This window comes from Neophocaena asiaeorientalis, unplaced genomic scaffold, assembly GCF_003031525.2.
Source record: "Neophocaena asiaeorientalis asiaeorientalis breed wild unplaced genomic scaffold, Neophocaena_asiaeorientalis_V1.1 scaffold523, whole genome shotgun sequence".
Lineage (NCBI taxonomy): Eukaryota > Metazoa > Chordata > Mammalia > Artiodactyla > Phocoenidae > Neophocaena > Neophocaena asiaeorientalis.
The window spans coordinates 1,851,823-1,873,263 of NW_020175436.1; the positions used below are offsets into that span (position 1 = coordinate 1,851,823).

Consider the following 21,441-nt stretch of genomic DNA (forward strand, 5'->3'; position numbering starts at 1 on the left):
AAAAAAAAAAATGGCAGGGCTTTCCTGGTGGCACAGTGGTTAAGAATCCTCCTGCCAATGCAGGGGACATGGGTTTGAGCCCTAGTCCAGGCAGATCCCACATGCCACTGAGCAAATAAGCCATGCATCACAACTACTGAAGCCCGAGTGCCTAGAGCCCGTGCTCTGCAACAAGAGAAGCCACCGCAATGAGAAGCCTGCACGCAGCAATGAAGACTCAACACAGCCAAAAATAAAATTAATTAATTTTTAAAAATTAAAAAAAAATAGTGATTCAACCATATGGAGAGGACGGGGAGACAACAGGTGGAGGTGGCAATGAGAAAGGTAATACTTCACATACTATCATAACAGAAAAGTCAGTAGATACACTATGCCTAAAACTGATACATTGAGAAAAATGCAGTGTTAGCATATAAGTTTTATATTATAAGGATAACTACCAAAAGAAGTGGGTGAAAGCGGTTGTCTGGGCAATGGGTAGGGGGACAATTTTTGGAATGTGGCGAGAGATAAACTCTCACTATTTTTCATTACGGACTTAAAAAAACACATACAGATATTCTTTTTATACATTGTTTTAGCATAAAAAAATTAAATGTTAATAAAAGACTAAAAACTAGATGTGAGTTCCCATTCTCATTTCCCCCTCTTAGAATGCGAGGAGATCCCTAGCGGAGTAGCCCTTGAATTTCAGAGTCAGGAGAAGGGAGAAAGGCAAGTTGCTTGAAAGTACGTCTATAGTCTACAGTTGTCTTCTGGGCAGGCAACACAGAGATGACGTTGGTAAAGTACCCAGCACAGAACAGACTCTCTCCTCAAGAGATGTCAGTTTTCCTTTCTTCCCCCCTTGAATGAACACTTCCTATCCATCTACATATATATAGATGGATATATATATCCATATATACACACTTTTTTTTTTTAAATGAACACAGTTCAGAGAAAAGCAAAAGATCAGGAACAGATTCCAAAAACCAAAGTCAGAAGATTATTGACCATTTGGATGAGTTCGTGGTTTCTAACCTGTGTGATCGTCAGAGTCACCTGAGAAGATTCTACAAAAGGTTTCTGGACCCTATTCAAAACGTAGAGTAACTGGGGCCCAGGGAAGCGGAATAAGTGACCAGGCCAGGAAGAAGCAGGACTGGACAAGGGCCTGGCCTCCTGCCCAGGTGCTGTGGCCTCCACACACCCACTTGGGCTGCATGCTACCCCGGTTTTCTCTTCAAGGTACCCCATTGGGTCCAAGAAGCTCCAACCATGTACCTCTTTGGACAGTGCTGAGATTCAGTGCTGGGGCAGGGGGTGCTTCGAGTCCCACGGAGGCCAGCTCAGACTCACCTGCCTGACCTCGGATTCTCCCAGACCCAGAGGAGCAGTGGAGCACTTCTGTCAGGTGGGCAGCCGCTCGGCTTCCCAAAATGCCCTCCAAAATGTGCCTAGAGGCGTGGGGTGCTGGCGCAGGGCTAGAGCCACACAGTCCAGCTGCGTCAATGGCGTGGCCAACCTAGTGCTGACGCCTGGTTCCAGCCAACTCTGATTCACATACTTCATCACTCGGACAAGATCCCACCCCCTGCCCCCACTTCCTCTCCTCCTTCCAGGTCTCTCTCCCTGCCCGTGGTTGATGGGCTGGTCCAGGCAGCTCCACCCTAGGACACAGATGCCAGGATCCCCAGGTCAGCAAATTCAGTGGTATGTGATTGCAGAAAATCGAAGAGAGCCTTTTCTTAGGCCTGAACAACTCCCCCATCCTCCTGTTCCTATATTTCTATAGCATGGGGCCAAGAAAAATTCTGTTTAGGAGAAGGAATTGAAAATAAAAACAATCTCGCCTTACATTTGCATATCATTTTCTACATACAGGCTCTTTCGTATGTAATTTTTCAGACATTTGAGCCTCACAAGCACTCTTTACTTTTTTTTTGGCAGGGGGAGGGGGGAGCAGTTAACGCTATATTTATTTATTTTAAATTGTTTTTATTGAAGTATAGTTGATTTACAGTGTTTCAGGTATATAGCAAAGTGATTCCGTTATACATATATATATATATTCAGTTGCATATATCTATTCTTTTTCAGATTGTTTTCCGTTATAGGTTATTACAAGGTACTGAATATAGTTCCCTGTGCTGTACAGTAGGTCCTTGTTGCCTATCTATTTTATATGTAGTAGCGTGTATCTGTTAATCCCAAATTCCCAATTTATCCCCCACCCCATGTTTGCTATTGGAGGCTCTAAGTTCAAGACCCTACACTACCCACCTCATCCACCTCTTCTCTTGTTTCTGCTCATTTATCATTGGACGGAGGGAGAGGAAGGTTTTCTGTTAAAGGCGACACTACTGACACAGAGGACCTCCTGCTCTCCTTGGATGTGGTAGGCGGCAGGCTAGGGGAGGGACCAGAGCCAGAACAACCCAGGCAGAAACTATGGAGTTTAGTGACATTTAGAAATATTTACAGTGAAAATTTAAACCATAACAAAAGTAGAGAGCAATGAACTACTACTCGGACCTGATCGTCCAGACCTTTTAAAAAACTTGACTCATGGCCACACTTCTTTCATCCCCACAAATGGATCGTTTTGAAGCAAATCCATAGTATCACCAAATATTCAGTCAGTGTTCAAATTTCCCCCAAATGTGCCTGTAGCGTTTGATTGACATGTCTCCTAAGTCTCTTTGAATCTATAGGTTCCTGCTCCTTCTTTTTCCTTGTAAACGTTCTTTGTTGAAGAAGCCAGGTCATTTTTCCTATAGGGTTTCCCACATTATGGATTATGCTGGTCATATTTTTAAAAATCATTCCTCTGCTCCAGTTATTTCTTGTAAATTGATAGATCTATAGATGCAAGGTGCGATTTTTTTTTTTTTTTTCGGTACGCGGGCCTCTCACTGTTGTGGCCTCTCCCGTTGCGGAGCACAGGCTCTGGACGCGCAGGCTCAGCGGCCATGGCTCACGGGCTCAGCTGCTCCGCGGCATGTGGGATCTTCCCGGACTGGGGCACGAACCCGTGTCCCCTGCATCGGCAGGCGGACTCCCAACCACTGTGCCACCAGGGAAGCCCACAAGGTGCGATTTTTAAGCAAGAATACTTCGGAGGTGATGTTGTGCCATTAGGAGATATGTAATGTCTCCCGGCCTCTCTTGCTGTGATGTGACTGAACACTGATGAGTAGGTCCATCGGCTCATAAGGGCTTTGCAGAGTCATGATCCTAATACTACATCTTCACTTACCAGCTGGATTCTTTCAGAGAGAATTTTTTTCTCCTCAAATAATGATTACCTGGAGGTATAGTTCCTATAGGAAAGGCAGATGGAATTCTTGATCTCCTTCCTTTTATGTTTTCAGAATGAATTGGTTCCCCCACTATATCCCCCCAAAATGATCTGTGAGTTCTTTTTATTATTCCTATTATTATCATGAACTCGTGGGTTGTAGCAATTTTGATGTGTTTCAATCTATTGCACTTTTTCCTCTTACTTGTGCTCAAATGGTCCCATTTTGGGCCTCCCCAGCTTAGTTCCTGAATTCTTCTGCCCCAACTTCAGTAATCTTTGATAGTTTCCTTGCTTTCAGGAATGATAAAATGTTCTTGGCTTATCTTGTATATTTCCCGTCTTGGATCTGTAATCCAACACTCTTTTAGGAGCTCTGATTCCTGTTGGTGGAAAATGGTATTTAGAATTCATAATCTGCACACAGGAGGCACTCACTGCTACTGGTGGAGCTTTGCTTCTGAGTCTCTCTAATGGGTAGAACTAGGAAATATATATATGTATATGTATATATATATATACATATATATATGCACACACATATACATATTATGCATTTATTATATATGTGCTATCTTGTTTTAGTTTTTGAAAACAAATCAAACTTATGAAAAAGTTGCAAGTGAAGTAGAAAGAACTCCCCACCCCCCAGCAAAAACCTTTTGAGAGTAAATTGTTACCACGAACGTCCCATAACCCTCAAATACTTTTTGTTGGTATTTCCAACAAACAAAAACATTTTCCTCCATATGCACAGTACAACCATCAAAATGAGGAAATGCACGTTGGTCTTTACTACCACGCCGTGTTCATACCACATTCAAGTCGTTTTACCGGGGTTAAACAAAAAGATCCAGGTTAGAATTACGCGTTGCATTTAGCTCTCATGTTTCTTTAGTCTCCTTCCGTCTAGAGCAGTTCCCCATCTTTCCGCAAAATTCAGGCCTCTGGAATTTTTGAAAACTATAGGGCAGCTGCTTTGTGGAATGTCCTACAGTTTGTGTTTGTCTAATGCTTCCTTATGATTAGATTCAGGTTGTGCATCCAGGGCAAAAACATCATGGAAGTGAGGCTGGGTTCCCATTGCATCTTATTAGGTGACACACAACTTCAGTTTGTTGCATTACAAATGATGTTCATCTTGATCGCTTGATTAAGGTGGTAGCTGCTAGGCTTCTCCATTGTAAAATAATTCTTTCCGTCTTTGTAATTACTAAGTATTTCTTGGAAAAGTACTTTGAAACTATGTAAATACCCTATTCTTTGCCAAACTTTCAGTTCTTTCATTTACATAGTTATATCAATATGGACTCTAGATTTCCTATTTTATTCCATGGGTTATTATCCATTGTGATCACTGTTGACTTTGATGCTCAAATTGTCCCAGATATGGCCAGTACGTGCCCCTTCAGACTAGCTTCTGTGTCTCTCTGACTTGTACCCATTGTATTCCAGGCTCATCTTGTACTTTGCCTGTCCCAGCTGTGAAATAAGTCATTTCTCCAAAGAACACAGTTTCCTTTATTGTAGAATAATACTTAGAAACCAAGATCAGGATGCTAAAACAGCTTATTGCTTTATGGGGCATCTTCATTCTCAGGACTTCTATCAGTGGACATAGCTCGGGGAGATTAAACTTGTACACATACACACACATCTATATTTGTCTCTATATCTATATCTATTTGTGGGAAATAATGAGTTCAATTCCAGTCCAACACTACAGGGTCCATTCTGCTTTCTCTCCTTCTGTATTTGTAACATCTTTCTCCGGGGGGTTAGGCAATCACTCCCATTATCCATAATATGTTTACTCATTTGGCCAATTCCCCACAGCGTCCCATAGCTGCTGCCACCTCCTCTCTTATGGCAAGCCCTCTCCCCACCCTACTGGGGCTCTGACACCCGTTCCAGGCTGCAGCCACTGACTGTCCCCATGGGCACCCTCCTCATCTGCCCACGCTCCAACACCCAGCGCCAGGCTGCTCCTCCACACAGGCACCATCCTCGTGCCAGTTGGCTCTGACCACACACTGGCAGCTCACTCTTCCGCAGGGACACCCTCTGCACCCCAGGGCTCCCCTATCCTGATCCCCCCGAAGCGTGCACCTCTTCCTCAGCTGCACCTCATGGCCTCAGGGATGAATTGTTGAACAAGAGAAAAGAAGACAAAGGAAAGAGAGGACAAGAAAGAAAGAACAGTTACGTTTTGTTTGTTTGTTTGTTTTTAACAGAGAGGAAAAACTTCTGGAGTATATATACTTCCAATCCAAATTTAGAAGTATATAATTTTACTCAATTTCTTTGATTTCATATTTTTATCCTTTTTCTCTTAAGCTAAAGATCTTGATTCCTAACCACATCAAAATGATTATTTACTCTACCTTACTATATGTTTAATAGTTTCAGACTAACAAAACCAATACTATTGCAAACAATATGATTGGTGAAAAGAGTTTAAGATCTTTTAGAGTTCTTTTTATCCTAAGGTATTCCCCACTAAGGGTGTACAGTCAAATTACTATGTTTAGGTCATTTAAAATAATTACTCTCAGTGTGGTTAAGCCTCCAACTCAAAATGCAGTTGTATATTAGGTTTCATTTTGCTTTTGTATTTTCAGGATAACTAGAGAGAGAAAAGAGATTCGAGTTGGTAATAAATTTTGGCAGAAAGAACACTCTGAAGGAGACTAGTTCAGGATGGGTGGAGGATAGAGGGGAGAGGTCCAAAAAGTTATGAGAGGGTCATAGAAGAGGACCGAAAAGCCACAAAAACCATATAACCTCTTTGGAGAGCAACTTGGCAATATCTACCAACATACATTTGATACTTTACTACCATGTAATATTTATCACTTACTGTAGACTTAGCATGTAAGTCTGTATGTAAAAACATTTGACTCAGCAACCCCATTTCTAGGGATCTATCCCAAAGACACACTGGCATAAATATGAAAAGATAACGTGTTCAAGGCTGTTCAATGCAGCACTATTTGTAACAGTAGAAGATTAGGGATAACACTAACATCCATCAGGATGTTGAGAGACTCATGAGGACATAGTGAAGGGGCCTGATAAACCAGAGTTTGAGGAAGCAGAAACCATGAGGAAACAGAATTTACGAGGGAGAAAGAGAGAGAGGGAGGAGAAAAGAATCAATTTGACTAGAAGCTTCATGAGGCCAGGCAGGAATCGTTCTCAGTTTTAGTTGCTGGAGTATCTCAAACACTTAAAATGGTGCTTGGCACACAGTAGGTGATCAATAAATATTTATCAATATACTGATAAATGAATAAGGTAGCAAGGTGGGGGAGAAAGAGTAGCACTGACAGAGAGACGCAGGAACAGAAAACCATGCAGGGCACAGAAAGGACACTAAGTGAGCAGGTTTTCCTCTCCCAGCCAGCCCACCACGTTCTAGTGTGCTTGATGCAAAGTCTCCTGGGATCCAAAATCTAACTCAGGGGTTGAGATAAGATCTGCCTTTTTGTATATTCTACGCTTTGTCTTCTAGAATTATTAGAATTAAAAAATGTGGTCAGGGCTTCCCTGGTGGCACAGTGGTTGAGGGTCCGCCTGCTGATGCAGGGGACGCGGGTTTGTGCCCTGGTCCGGGAGGATCCCACATGCCGCGGAGCGGCTGGGCCCGTGAGCCATGGCCGCTGAGCCTGCGCATCCGGAGCCTGTGCTCCGCAACGGGAGAGGCCACAACAGTGAGAGGCCCGCGTACCGCAAAAGAAAAAAAAAAAAAATGTGGTCAAACTTCTGGCTTTTTTTCTGTGGAACAGAAATGATTCCTCTGTGCAGCTTAAATGTTCATTTCTTCTATTATGAGTAAAGTTGATCAGCTCTTTATATGTTTCATGGTCACTTGTATTTTTTGTTTTCTGTCCCCTTAATGTCCTTCTTGACATCCTGATTTGGGGGAGCTCCATATCGCCTTTGGGAACAAGATAAGCCCGTCTTATTTACTTTATGACATAATTTGGTTTTTATAGTTCAAAAGATAATAGTAGATAGGCACGATAAGGTGAATGGTAAGTAACGCAGCTTCCCAACCAATTCCATTCTAGGGTTCCGCTCCCTCACCTCCACTCCATACACACACTTTCCCCAAATTAGCCCAAACCTCACAAAAAATAGGAAACGTATTACATTCCTAGCAACACCATCTGGCCAGTTAGTCTCACCGTCTCCCTCACCCCACCCCCTCTACCAACTTGTCTCCTTCTGACTCAAGATTGCAACTTCGACTCAAGATTGCAACTTCAACTCTTGCCTGGATCTCCAGCCTGCCAGACTGCCCTGCAGACTTCAAACTTGCCAACCAACCCTCACAATTGTATGAGCCAATTCCTTAAAAAGAAATATAAAAATATTTACGTGTGTGTGTGTGTACACTGGCTGAGATGGCCAGTAATGGTGAGTCGCACAAAAATGGTATTTAGAGCAGATGGCAGGGAAAACCCAGTGGCTGCTTATATGCATAAGACTGAGCAAATAAGTAAATAAATCGATGGTAATGGGAGTCAGGTTTCTCACTGACAGAGAAAGTAGGTGTAAATATGAAAATGGGAAATGCAAGAATAAATCCTGTAGTACGGATTGAAATTGAAGTATCAGTGTGAATTCATGGTTTGATAGATAGATAGGTAGGTGGGTAGATAGAAAGATAGGTAGATAGACAGACAGACAGATAGATAGATGGAAGATAAATAGATAAAATAAACGGAGATGAAGAGGTACATGTGCGTTCTCTGTAGTACTGTTGCAACCTTTCTGCAAGGTTGAAAGTGGTCCAAGATAAAATTACAGAGCTCCATAGAGATGTAGACACAGATACAGGTATAGAGATGTAGATGGATATATAGATAAACACTAGAATGATACCGCCCCCCCATAAAAAAACAACTAATAAAAGGGGTAACCTAGGGCAGCTGGGCATGGGAGAAAGAATAGATGCAGTCAGGCAAGAGGATAAGGCTTTTCAATGTAGATCTTTTAACGTAATTTTTATTTCAAACCATGCGATAGTATTAACTACTCGAGAAATAAACCAAATTTAAGAAGTATAAAACACTTCTGTCCCATAACCCTCAAATACTTTTTGGGAATTTGAAAATCTGGGAGATTTTCAGGACGTGGAGTTTTTAAAGACAGAGACAGCAGCAAGCTTGATCCTATCCACACAGGGAGAGACGGGAGGGGTAATGATGATACTTCTCAGAACAGAGATGAGGCCTAGGCTGGGTGATGCTGAGCAAACCACTTTACTTCTGAAGGTCTCAGTTTGCTCATCTGTTTAATGTGCATGATAGCAAAGGGGCCTTAAGGATTAAACAACACTATATCTGGCACTACATATAGGAGGTGCTTAGTAAATGTTGTTTATTCCCGTTTCTATCTTCAAAAACTCCATGTCCTAAAAATCTCCCAGAATGGAACAATGTGCATTTCTTCTTGCAGGTGAAGTAGCTTCTCTTTGCAATTGGAGAAGCAAATGTAGTCAATTACAAACTAATTGTCTCCATTCCCAGCTGCCTTTAAATAGCCAACCCTCCTCACTTATTTAGGATTTCTGCCATCAAAATGTCTTGGGAGATAAAAGATAAAAGACACAGTCCTTACTCTCTAGGAACGAGTAATTGCTTACAATTTACTTTGAGAAGTGGAAACATACAGGTCATTGCAAAGAACCAGGGAATAGAGAGGAAAAGCAGGTGACTCAGCCTAAAGATGGCTTCCTGGAGCTATTTGAGCTAAGTCTTCAAGGATAAGCAGGAGTCAGCCAGGTCAAAGGAAGGGAGGGGCCAGGGCTCTTCCCCAGGAGAGAGCAGCAGCTGGGGAAGTTATGGAGGTGACAGGAGACACTTGGTGCTCAAAGGCTGAGCTTCAGCTGGGTAAGGAAGGACACCTAACCCTCTCTGTCAATTGAGAATCAAGAAGGGCCAGACGGTCCTGATGTTGGAGGCCCAGGCTCCAGCCTTGCCCAAGGCAGCAGAAGAGTCCAGTGAGGTTGAAGGATGAGAAGTAGCAGGAACTGGGTGGAGCCAGAGCCGTGCACACGCTCTCCGGGCCCAGGTCTTCCCAGACCCTTTTTTGGGGTGTGTATGGAGGGAATAGGCACCCTGGGCAGGACCCTGTTCTCTCCCCACCATCCTGAAACTGCACACCCCAGACTGGGACTCAAACTCACAATCTCCCAGCTGAAACTGCACACCTGGTCTCAGGACTTAATGAAGCTCAGTTTCTTTATGTCTTGTCGCAGAAGGAATTCACTGAGAGGTAAAGTGATAAGAAGTAGATTTATCGAGAGATATATATGCCCCATAGACAGAGTGTGGGTCATCTTAGAAGGTGAGAGAGGCCCTGAAATATGGGATGGTTAGTTTTATTTTGCGGTATGCGAGCCTCTCACTGTTGTGGCCTCTCCCGTTGCAGAGCACAGGCTCCAGACGCGCAGGCTCAGCGGCCATGGCTCATGGGCCCAGCCGCTCCGCGGCATGTGGGATCTTCCCGGACCGGGGCACGAACCCGTGTCCCTTGCATCGGCAGGCGGACTCTCAACCACTGCGCCACCAGGGAAGCCCAGGGTGGTTAGTTTTTATGGGCTGGGTAATTTCATAGGCTAATGAGTGGGAGGATTATTCCAACTACCTTGAAGAAGGGATAGGAATTTCCAGGAATTGGGCCACCGCCCACTTTTTGGCCTTTAATGGTAGGCTTTGGAATTGTCACAGCGCCCTTGGGTGTGTCACTTAGCATATGCTAATGTATTACGATAGCGTATAATGAGGCTCAAGGTCTACTGGAAGTCGAATCTTCCGCCACCTTGCGCCTATTTGGTTCTCAACAGTTTATTCATATGTCATTCTTTTAAAGGTTGTGCCCTGCCCACTTCCCTCCTGTCTCAATCCCAGCCCTAGTCAGGTCCTGCCCCTTCCTGGATCTCTCCAGCAAGGCCAAAGGTCGTCACCGCCCGCCCCCGCCCGCCGCGCCAAACCTCTGGGAAGAGGAGGGATTTCTCCCCCAAGACAGGCCCATTTTCAACCTCTCCAATCAGGTCGTTGCAGGTCCTTCCTAAGCCCTGGTTGGGAATCTTGTCTTGTTCTCCAAGTTTGGGGCCTGGTGGGCCTGGGAGGCAGGTCAGTCATGTATGGATGTGTGTGGCAGGGGGGGTGAGGGTAGGCCGTTCTGTTTGTGCCTACGACTGGGTAGCTCCCAGTTTGGGGCAGCCTGAAGCTGATACCATTTACCAGGAGGCCCTCTTTAGGAAAAGGTGCGTAACATTACAAATGCAAAATTAGACACAGACCTTGGAAGGGGGTCTGTGCAAGTGAGGTGACCCTACACATTAAGCATCATTGGTTTCATGGCAAGCCCTCTAAGACACTCACCACATCCTCCACCCGCTTTGGGAGTGGGGGTGGGCTGCAGAAAGAGTACAGGCCTAGGACCCTGATTCAGTCCAGCCTCTGCCCTGGATAATCAAATCAGGGCATATCTCTGTTCTGGCTGACCTCTAAGGTACTTCCCAGCTTCATAAACAAGGCCACTTAAAAACCATCCAAGTCCCTGTTACCTTTTTTGGAAGCTCCAGCCCATCTTACATTAAATGCAATAAATTTTTTTTTTGGCCATGCCACGTGGCTTATGGGATCTTAGTTCCCCAACCAAGGACTGAACTCATGACCCCTGCAGTGGAAACGCAGAGCCCTAACCACTGGACGTCCAGGAAATTTCCTAAATGCAGTAAAATGTATTTAATTAAACATAAACCCATTAAATATATATTTGGATTTGCTGTAAAATTTGGAAGCTGTTTTTAAACTTCACTTTGGGAAGTGTCATTCATTCAGCAAATATGCATTGCATGCCCACTCTGAGTCAGGTCCTGTTCTAGATATTGGCCCTTATGGAGCCTATGTGGGCTGGGGCCCAAGAAACAGATACAAAAAATAGATAGTGTGGCAGATGGTGATAAGTGCTGTGGAGAAAAATAAAGCAAGAGATTAAAAAAAAAAAAAAGCAAAAAATAAATTAAAAAAATAAAGCACGGATGGGGATAGGGCTGGCTTATTGCTCATAAAGGCCCTGGAGTTTGGTGGTCAGTTCTGACCTTTGGCAATGACTGATGAAAGACAATTGGGATTAGTGGTGGCCTCTGATGAGACAAAAGTCACTGAGACTGGGTGTCTTGCCAGGAATACTCAGGACTCTGGAGCTCAACCTTAATTCAGGGATGATTCAGCGGTTCTTTGGCTTTGATTAACTCAAATAGTTTACAAATGAGTACAATTTCTCAATAATCAATACGCATTGCTAACTTAGAAGTTTGAAGTGAAATGTTTCTATGCTAAATCTAAGCATAAGGATGGCAGACTACTATTACATTTGTAGACAGTAGTTGAACATGTATTTGTGTGCTGGTTTCTATTTGAATTTGGTAGCCCATCCATGCTTTTAAAGGTCTTAGACATTTCGTCTGCCCTGGGAAAGCTGGCAGGAACTGTGCTGAATGGGTGACCTGCCCTGGTAATGACCTCCTCCCATTGGGGCCGGTGCTCTTTGGTCGTGAAATTGAATAAAGACACAGGCAGGCCCTGGGTGCAGGGCGCCCATTGTTTTTGTTCACATCTACCCTGGGCTTCACATCTCTAAAAGGGAGATTGTATTCATGAACTACCCCATAGAGCAGTTTGAGGTTTCAGCAAGGTCATTCCTGGCCCTCACAGAGGCCTGCCAACTCTTTTTTAAAGGTTTTTTTTTTTTTTGATGTGGACCATTTTTAAAGTCTTTATTGAATTTATTATAATATTGTTTCTGTCTTATGTTTTGGTTTTTCGGTCATGAGGGATCTTAGCTCCCCGACCAGGGATCGAACACACACACCCTGTATTGGAAGGCGAAGTGTTAACCACTGGACCACCAGGGAAGTCTCAGGCCTCCCAACTCTTGGTGCCTTCAGCTCTATTATCCACAAAGCTCTCTTTGAAAAACCATCCATCAGCTCCCCTGCTACATCCTGCAACTCACCAACCGGCCTCCGCCCCCCTCCTGAAAGGCTGACTCCTGGAACTGCTGTCACGAAGCCCCGACCTTCCAGCTTGGTCAAAGCGAATTTTCGTTCACTCTCAAACCCTTTCCCTCCTTCACCCTCCTCCTTAGCCAAAGTGGCTCTCCCCTGTCCCACGGGGTCATCTCCCACTGCCATCACACTCTATGGCCATGCAGGGAACTCTGCCTCGTTCCCTGCTGAGACCTCCAGGCCACGAACGCATCACCATCCCCGGCTCCTCCTTTGAAGTTCATCTGTTTCTGGCACTTTCCTCTTCAACTCCAGTGGCTCGGGCACCTAATGTGGGCCTGGCGCCCTGACGTGGTCCGTGGTGCTCGCCTGCCTGGGGATGCCCCCCCTGAGCCTGCTCCCACCCTGACATCACCCCTGGGTCCGTCTTCAGCAGCACACAGCACCCCTTCCCCAGGCCACGTCATCACCCTACTCTGTGTCCATCCTCCCGGCCTCATGCTCGGTGGCTTCCCTTTCCTACCATAACCATAACCCACTCAGCTCTCCGCAGACCCCCAGTCACATCACCTGTCCCGTCTCCCCTGCCCACTCCACTTTCATGCCATCTGATTTCCTTCCCCTGAGGGCTGGAGCCCCTCAGCCCTTTAGATGCTGCCCTTGCCAATGGCCTCAACTCTTCTCAATTTACCCCTCTGCCCCAGACTGTCCTGTCTTCTCTCTCCTCTCCTGTTCCTTGGCTGGGAGTTGGCTGGTGGAGAAAGTTATCATTCCATGCTAAATGGACCGACTACGAAATCATTCTAACTCTGCCACTTCTTCGGCAATCTGATCCCTTTTCCCGTAATAGCACGCTTTTCATTACTCCAGGGACTATCTCAACCTTGGCCTTCTGCTCTCAAATTCTTAATACCGCGCCTATTGCCAATTTCTTAAAATTACTTCACCTACCACTTTCTGGAAGCCAATCTTTAAGAGCTTTGTCCTCCTCCAAGTCCTACCTTCCTGGTCCAGATCAAGGACACTCCAGGTATTGAAAACTTGCGAAGGCGGGGGGGGGGGTCTCTCAATGCTGTTTGATAACTATGAGAAATCATGGAAAGCAACAGGTCAGAAAACATAGTTCTGATTTTTCAAAGGTCGAAGGCGATTTCCCACAACTATAGGCTTGGTGAGCTTGCCCTCAATCTCCGACAAAATCATGGAAACCAAAAGGCTGCTTTATGCTCTTTAAAAAACAGTAGAGCAATTACTTGGAGCCAATACACGTTCTCTAAGCCTCATTTTGACAAGTCTGCTGGACTGGTAGATCAGGAAAATGCCATAAATATAGTTTATCTGGATTTCAAGCAAGGTTTTGTGTGGGGGGTTTTAATACTAAAATATAGTTGATTTACAATGTTGTGTTAGTTTCAGGTATACAGCAAAGTGATTCAGCTATACATATATATATATATATATATATATATATATATATATATTCCTTTTTAGATTCTTTTCCAGAATATAGTTCCCTGTGCTATATAGTAGGTCCTTGTTGTTTATCTATTTTATATATAGTAGCAAGGTGTTTTTTGATAATCATGTGAGCAAGTAGGAAAATACCGTCTGAATTAAAGTAAAACTAGGAGAACTAGTTACTGGGTGACTGTGCCCAAAGAGTGCTAAATAATCCATTAATCTCAGTCAGAAGGGATGTTTCTAGAAGTCTGCTGAAGGTACTACCCTGAGATTTACCCATTCAACATTGCCCAAAATTTTTTGGATGATAATATAGAAGGAATACTTAGAAATATGTAGATAATATTTATAAAGGGTTAGAGGAGATAATTAAAGCCAGAATTAACTCAACTCTAACAAGGTATCTTTAACAGGGAAAATTAATTAAACACATAATATTGAGTGAAAGAGGCAAGTCATAGAAAAAAAATCACAATAAGATTCCCTTTAGGGGCTTCCCTGGTGGCGCAGTGGTTGAGAGTCCACCTACCGGTGCGGGGGACGCAATCAAGTAATTTTCTAATAGTCAAATGGCTTTAAAAATTCATGCGCTTCCCGTCTCTGGATGCATTCACGCCGAGAATGGAGGAGCTCTGTTATGGGTGGTTGGAAAGGACAAAGAAGAGTACGATTGGTTTAAATAATCTTTCAGGTCCCTTGCAACCTCCACGGGCTACGGTTCTATGAAATTCCACGATTCAGTGCAACCTGTGCATTATGCCTGGGAAGGAAAGCGAGAGGCTGATTCTGAAACAAGAGAGATTTGTTTTCAAATATAAGCCTTATGTTTTGACAACTTTTTTTTTTTTGGCTGCACCACGTGGCATGCGGCATCTCAAACAGGGATCGAACCCGCGTCCCCTGCTGTGGAAATGTGGAGTTTTAACTATTGGACCACCAGGGAATTCCCCCAGCTTCTTTTTAGATCGATACATGGCATTGGTTTAGAAGGTTCGGGCACCTTCTACCCCGCATTTCTGAGAATTCAATGGCCAAGAGCTTTGGGACCCCACCCCCACCAATAGAAGCATCTCTTTTCCTGATGTGCTTCAAGATTCTTGGCGCTGGAGGGGTCCCTGGGGTCCTGTGTCAACCTCCCATCCAACTGCAGGAATGCAATATGGGCTCAGAGGGACACCTGGAACTACAACCGAACGGAAGCTGACTCATGCTGTTCTCTCCTGCCACCTTCTGGCCCTTCCCTTCATCTCCTGCTTCTTCAGAATGCTGGAGGTGTCTACTCAGGATAAAACATTTCCAGGAGGCCTCTGCCACCCAGAATTCCTAGACCGGAGGGACCCTTCCTATAAGGGGAAAAGCTTGGAGGACTTCAGTGGTTCTTACTAAATCTAGAAAAAGCATAAATTCACAGATGACAATGACTGGAAGAGACCTCAGAACTCTTCTGACCCAGAGCCCTCAAACTGATAGCCCATGGGCGATGGACAGCCCATGGACAGGTCTGATTGGATCTAGCAGTGCTGAATAATTTTGAGCTACCATATACACATTTGGAAATTTGACTTAAAAGCCAGATTTGTAATGTAATTTGCTATCAGATATTCGTGAAGTCTCAAAACTGAGAGCAGTAAGTAGTTGAGTATATCCACATTCTACCTGCAAGACACACCAACAGCCAGATCAACAGTGCTTATCCCAACGGACCCCTCCCATTGGCTCTTGTAAAGGAGGACCAAGTGGTAACCCTCCTTAAACCTACCTTTCTAGCCTCTGCCCCACCCCTAGAGGAGCCAGCTGCTGGGGGGCAAGGGGAGCCCAGGGAGAGCTGGAAGAGGCAGAGTGAAGAATCAGACCTGAACCAGAAGGTGGGTTGAAGTTTGGAATCCTATTTGTGGTTAAAGTTTGGATTTAAATGATACTGGAATTTTTTTTTAATTTATTTTTTATTGAAATATAGTTGAATTACAATGTTGTGTTAATTACTGCTGTTTAGCAAAGTGACTCAGTTATACATACATATTTTCTTTTTCCTATTCTTTTCCATTATGATTTATCACAGGATATTGAACATAGTTCCCTGTGCTATATACAGTAGGACCTTGTTGTTTATCCATTCTATATGACTGGAATTTTTAATACATAAAAGGAAACTGTAATCTAAAAATGTAACTGTTCCTATCCTGGGAAGCGGTCAGAAACTCATGGAATCTGACCTATTCATCCAACATGTCATCCAAGGGTAGGGAAGGAAGGTGAAATTAAAACGCTCTTCTTTTTCCTGTCCTGTCAAGTTCAGCTCCTTCAAAGAATATTATTCATTGGCTTGTCCTATGGAACTTGATTTCCCTGGAGCAATTCGCAGCTGGAGCTCAGCGGCAGCTGCCCCCTTTAGAAGAGCTACCCACACGTGGTGCGCACACGCTTGCCCACCTCGCCTCACGGGCCCTCATTCCCATCACCAGCCTGCCCCCCCGTAGCATTGGGATTTATAATCCTTCCTCTAGTCCTATTCCTTTCTCCAGTGGGCAAGAGGAGGCCCAGAGGGGTCAAGTGTCTTGTCGTTAAGTCACATAGTAAAGGAGCTGAGTTACATCCTAAAATGTACACTCCTAAAGGTAAAATCTAGGGTGAAAATGGTGTACGGCTCCAGTTCCTTCATGCTACGGGAATATCCTCACCCACGCTAGATCTTCTCTCCCGCCCTTTCTGCCATAGTAAGAAGAGGCGCTGGGATGCAGGGTAGCTAAGGTAGCAAGCTGGGGTGGGGAGACAGAACCGAAGGGGGGCTGGGGTGCTGACATCCCGAGTTGCCTGAGACCAGTCCTGTTCCCACCCCCTCTCCACCCCCAAGCACAAACTGAGATGAAAGTAAGCAGTTTTCTTTTCCTTTGTTCCTTCTCCACTGCACTCAGATTTTAACTGGAACTCGGGAGTTTACTGAGAGAGAACCTGTCCTGCACCTCTGTGTCCAGACAGAGGTTGTTTCGTGGATGGGGACACCAAGACACCTCTTGTCCTCTCGTTCCTCTCCACTTCTGAACTCCTGAACTTCCCCTAAGCCCCAGCGAGGGGTGACTCTGGGAAGGGGCTGGGCATTTTCTCTTGGATTAAATGCCCCACGAGGCAGAAGCATAGAGCAGTCCCCCCATACTCCCCCTTTGCTGAGCCGCTGGTACATCTGGGCTGAGAAGCAGGCCGAATCCCTGAGCTCAGCTGAGTCCAGATCTAGACATTTTGCCTTTAATAAAAAACTGGTACTACTGGTAGCCTCCAAGAAGGGGAACTGCAAACATTTATCACTCTACCCATATTTTTCTTTTAAGTACACTTTATTTTTTAGAGCAGTTTTAGGTTCACTGCAAAATTGAGTGGAAGGTACAGAGTTCCCACGTACCCCCTGCCCCCCTCACATGCACACAGCCTCCCCACCATCGACATCCCTCACGAACGGTATGTCCATTACAGCTGATGAACCTACATGACGCGTCATTATCACCCAGAGTCCACAGTTCGCAGTTGGGTTCACTAGGTGTTGGACATTCTGTGAGTTTGGACAAACGTATACCATCACAGTATCATCCAGAGTAGTTTCACTGCCCTAAAATACCTGTGCCCTTTTCTACCTTTTAAATTCTGAATTTCTAATCACATAAAGGGAAATATTTTAAACATTCTTCCCAACTCAGAATCCCCGGAGATCCAGCAGAGTTCAGTGGTGCCTGGAGGGAGGAGTCGACATGCTGAAGTGAGGGAAGGTTTGTGTGTTTCCTTTATCCTCTTGAATCCCTGATATACGAGCAGCTGTCTGGACAGATGTGAGGGAGAAAGAGTCCTGGTAATCAGCGTATTGTCCTGTTCACGAAGGTCTTAACGACAATAAAGCCCTAATCGATCACTGGACTTAAACATGGCAGCGGAACGCTTTCCGCCACGGCAGGAGCAGGACCTCGAAGGGCCTTGCCGAGGGGCGGGAGGCAGGCAGGAACACAGGTTGCCCTCTCCCTTCTTATTGAAAAAGGAAACATTTTCCAACCATAGGTACTAGTACAGCTTTTCCTGTGACTAAATTTAAGCCTTGACTATTTCAGACCTTCCATCCTTTTCCTAAGACTCTTCTTAAAGCAATTCTAATTTGGAAATAAGTTATGTAAGCCTCACTGGGTGCAGAGTACGTTAACCAAAGAACAAAAATTTCAGAGTTTTGAAGGGATTAATATAACGAAGAGAGGGGCTTCACAACTGAAGATAATTCTGGGCAAGGCTGAGACGGATAAAAGGCCATTGCCTCGAACTGTATTTTTCTCTTGACATTTCTCAGTCTGCAATTTTAACCTGTTAACCCTGAATCTGACTAAGAGCTAAAACGGTTCAAGATCCACAGAAGAGCCCTCAACACCTGGAAAATCCCATTCTCATAAGCATATCCCAGAAATCATAAGCAAATGTTGACCTTCTCTCTACAAGGCAAAGTGCTGAGGCAGAAACCAAAATGCCAGCAAGAACGCAGGCCGCTAAGCCTTCACCTAGGCAGGATGTGAAACGTCAGGCCATTAATCTTATATTTTTAATGCAGTGGTTACAGGATGGGGTTGATGTGGGATTGAAAAACAATACTGACTTTGGAGAATTCCTTTTTTTTTTTTTAGCCTTAAACACTGACACCCACTCACCAGGGTTGGGTACTAGCAAAAGCTACATGGGATTCTAGGGTAAGCGTTCCCTTCCCCTGGCCTCTGTTCCTTGGCTGTCGTCAACAAAAGCAGAAAATGCCTAGTCAGAGCCCACAGGCGCGTGCCAACACAGAGACCTGTTTCTTATTTCATCTGGCACAGTACAGAACTGCAGTCATAACCACTAAGGTGGAGAGCTTGGAGTTCCTCCAGTAATTGACACCATGAAATCAGCAAGGCAAAACAAAGCAATCAGTTGTGAGAAAATGGAGGTATGTATATTCTAATGATAAGCCATGGTTAACACATGGCGTTAGATAGCTATTTGTATTTTCAGTGTACTCCTGAGTCCACCAAGAATATACACGGATCTCTACATTTTTCTATATGAAAAGTCTGGTTTCAACCTACATTCCCCAGATAGGTTGATTTACTCAAAACCTTAAACCCCAGGATTCTAGTAGCTAAGGCAGTTAAAACCAAAAGGGCGCAGGTATTGCCTTGACTAGTGACAAACAGAACTCAGCATCCTCTAATAAACATTTAAGAAGTCAAACATGCTTTTTATAGCTGGGAGCAAAGCCTGACTGTTTCTGTGGCTCCTTCTATCCTGATACCTCCTGCCAACATACTGGGTAACGTTAGAATAAGCACTGTCACAGAAGGGGTGACTCTATAAACAGAACGCTGGCCCAGAGATACGACATTCATCAGTGATACCATTCCAGCAAGTCTACATGTTTTGCACCTCATTCCAGGGTCAGGGTCTCAGGCAGACCCCTAGGAACTCTAGGGGGGCGGGGAATGAGTCAGAGACTTCAAATTCTAGGGCTCAAAGATCATGGCTCTCAGGCTCTGAGTTCTTCAGTTCTCTTCCTGGAATTCTTGGGCCATCTTCCCTTTACTGTAATTTACTCTCTTCTTCCTGCTAAAGGGCAAAGCTGACTGCTCAAAGGGCATCATCTCAGGTAGCCGAGAACCTCCTTCTTCCTACTTGCCTAAAATAGTTACACATCCCATCAGTGAGACTGCATCATGGAGGAGAAAAGTAAAAGTGACATCCCCCACACACACTTGGTTCTTCTCAAACTATCAGCTTGTATTCTATTTTACATATCATTCATCCAGAACATGATGAATACGTGGGTGGCATCATGCATTTCGTTTGTGAAATGATATAATGCACACGAGTCTCTTGCCCTGTGCTGGGCCCACGTGCACGTGGCAGAGAAGAGCTCTCACGAAGCCCAACTTGAACGTGAGCCTGCTGAAGCACCAGCCGTGCGGTCCTCATTTCCCAGCTGTCACATACTTGCTGGAGTTAGATGGGTCAAGATGGACATTTAGCTTGGAATTTAAGTTTCTAATTTTACACTTTTGAGTACAGCTGGATATTTTCACAGTCTACTTTAAAATCCAAAGGCTGCCCACTCAGCTTTACTATGATCATTCTGAGTATGGGATTTATTATTCACAATACTGTACTTCAAATGAGAGAAAAGCAGCTTCAATACCACAGCTCGGGAAAAACTGCAAAATGTTCCATTTCTCCATCCTGCTCAGTTTTTCCCATAATCTGTTCCAGCTTGGAAAACGAGTTTCCCGTCTCTGATGGACGCAAATGTGGGAAGAGGAGCTTTGCTCCTAAACAAGAGGCTAGAGCTGAACTCTCCTTCTCTAATCTTGCTGTATGTGTGGCTCATACCTTCCTTCCCAAGTGGGGGAAACCACTGGCACTGAAGAGTTAAAAGGTTCACCAAAATCTGGGCTTCAGAAAGTGTTAAAAACAGCACAACAGGGCTTCCCTGGTGGCGCAGTGGTTGAGAGTCCGCCTGCCTATGCAGGGGACACGGGTTCGTGCCCCGGTCCGGGAAGATCCCACATGCCCCGGAGCAGCTGGGCCCGTGAGCCATGGCCGCTGAGCCTGCGCGTCCGGAGCCTGTGCTCCACAACGGGAGAGGCCACAACAGTGAGAGGCCCGCGTACCGCAAAAATAAACAACCCAAAAAACAAAAAACCCAGCACAACAAAGAGATGCTGAAGGGGTTCAACTACAGCTCAGTGCCTACTTTGCTAAGGTCAAAACCTCCTATATTTTGGTAAACATCCTAGTCTGTTCCACCACAAGCACTGTGACAAACTTTCCCTTGCCCAAAGATCATGACCCTAGGTCAACAAGGGTGGATAAGAAATAAATTCTCAAGCTACAGGAATACAACAGAGTTTGTGAAGTAAATTAAATGATAATGTGAACCTCACCTGCACGCAGATCAGAGTGGGGAAACTGAAGGCAGAGCTGGAAAGAGAAATCCTCTTTATGCATGATTTGATCAAGGACACAGCTCATAAAATTGCCAACAATCTGGAATTTTCCTACAGGAAGTTGAGGAAACATGCCAATAGCAAGAAATGAGATGACTTCAGTGCCAACAGTTTGACCTGTTGGCACTGAACCAATGTCCTCAAAAGAAAAGGACGATGCTTCCTCTGGGACCACGGGAGCTGGGGAAAGAAACCTACCCATCGCACAGGCAGAGGTAGGAGGAGACCACCACAGAGCAGCTAGAAAGGTTTGAGTGCCAGGGATTCAGAAGAGAGCCCTTGACATTTGAAACCAGTGTCAGCTGAGTTAGGACATGTGTACGACGTGGACCCCAGGATCTCTCACACTAGAGTAAAAACAGATGTATTCTTCAAAAGCTCTCCCTGTATATGTTATAATGTGCGGTAGAGAGGAGTCCTTCTTAAGCAGAGAGAGCTGAGGTGACAACGGCGATGTTAGAAGTAAAGCCTCCCCATTCTAGACATTTGCAGCAGTTTGCCTACAGTAACCAGGCAGGAGGGCCACCTAATTGAAGAAGCACAGTTACTAATTTACACTCAATCCAGAGTGTGTCTGAGAAAGGTCATCCACTCTGACCCAGTGGGCATCTGGGGGAGAGACACATTTATCAGTGAGGCAGGAAGATTACCCCGTAGAACCTACCAGTTTAAGG

General features: G+C 44.8%; 1 protein-coding gene across 1 annotated transcript in view; it reads right to left on the reverse strand.

Moving 5' to 3' along the window:
• Positions 1-3,067: 3,067 nt before the first annotated feature.
• CCDC25 (coiled-coil domain containing 25) overlaps positions 3,068-21,441 on the reverse strand; it is a 59,095-nt gene continuing 40,721 nt past the window's right edge. The window contains exon 9 of the mRNA XM_024767724.1: positions 3,068-3,669. Within this exon, the coding sequence (XP_024623492.1) occupies positions 3,556-3,669 (114 nt within the window). The 3' untranslated portion in view covers positions 3,068-3,555. The remainder of the gene's footprint in view (positions 3,670-21,441) is intronic.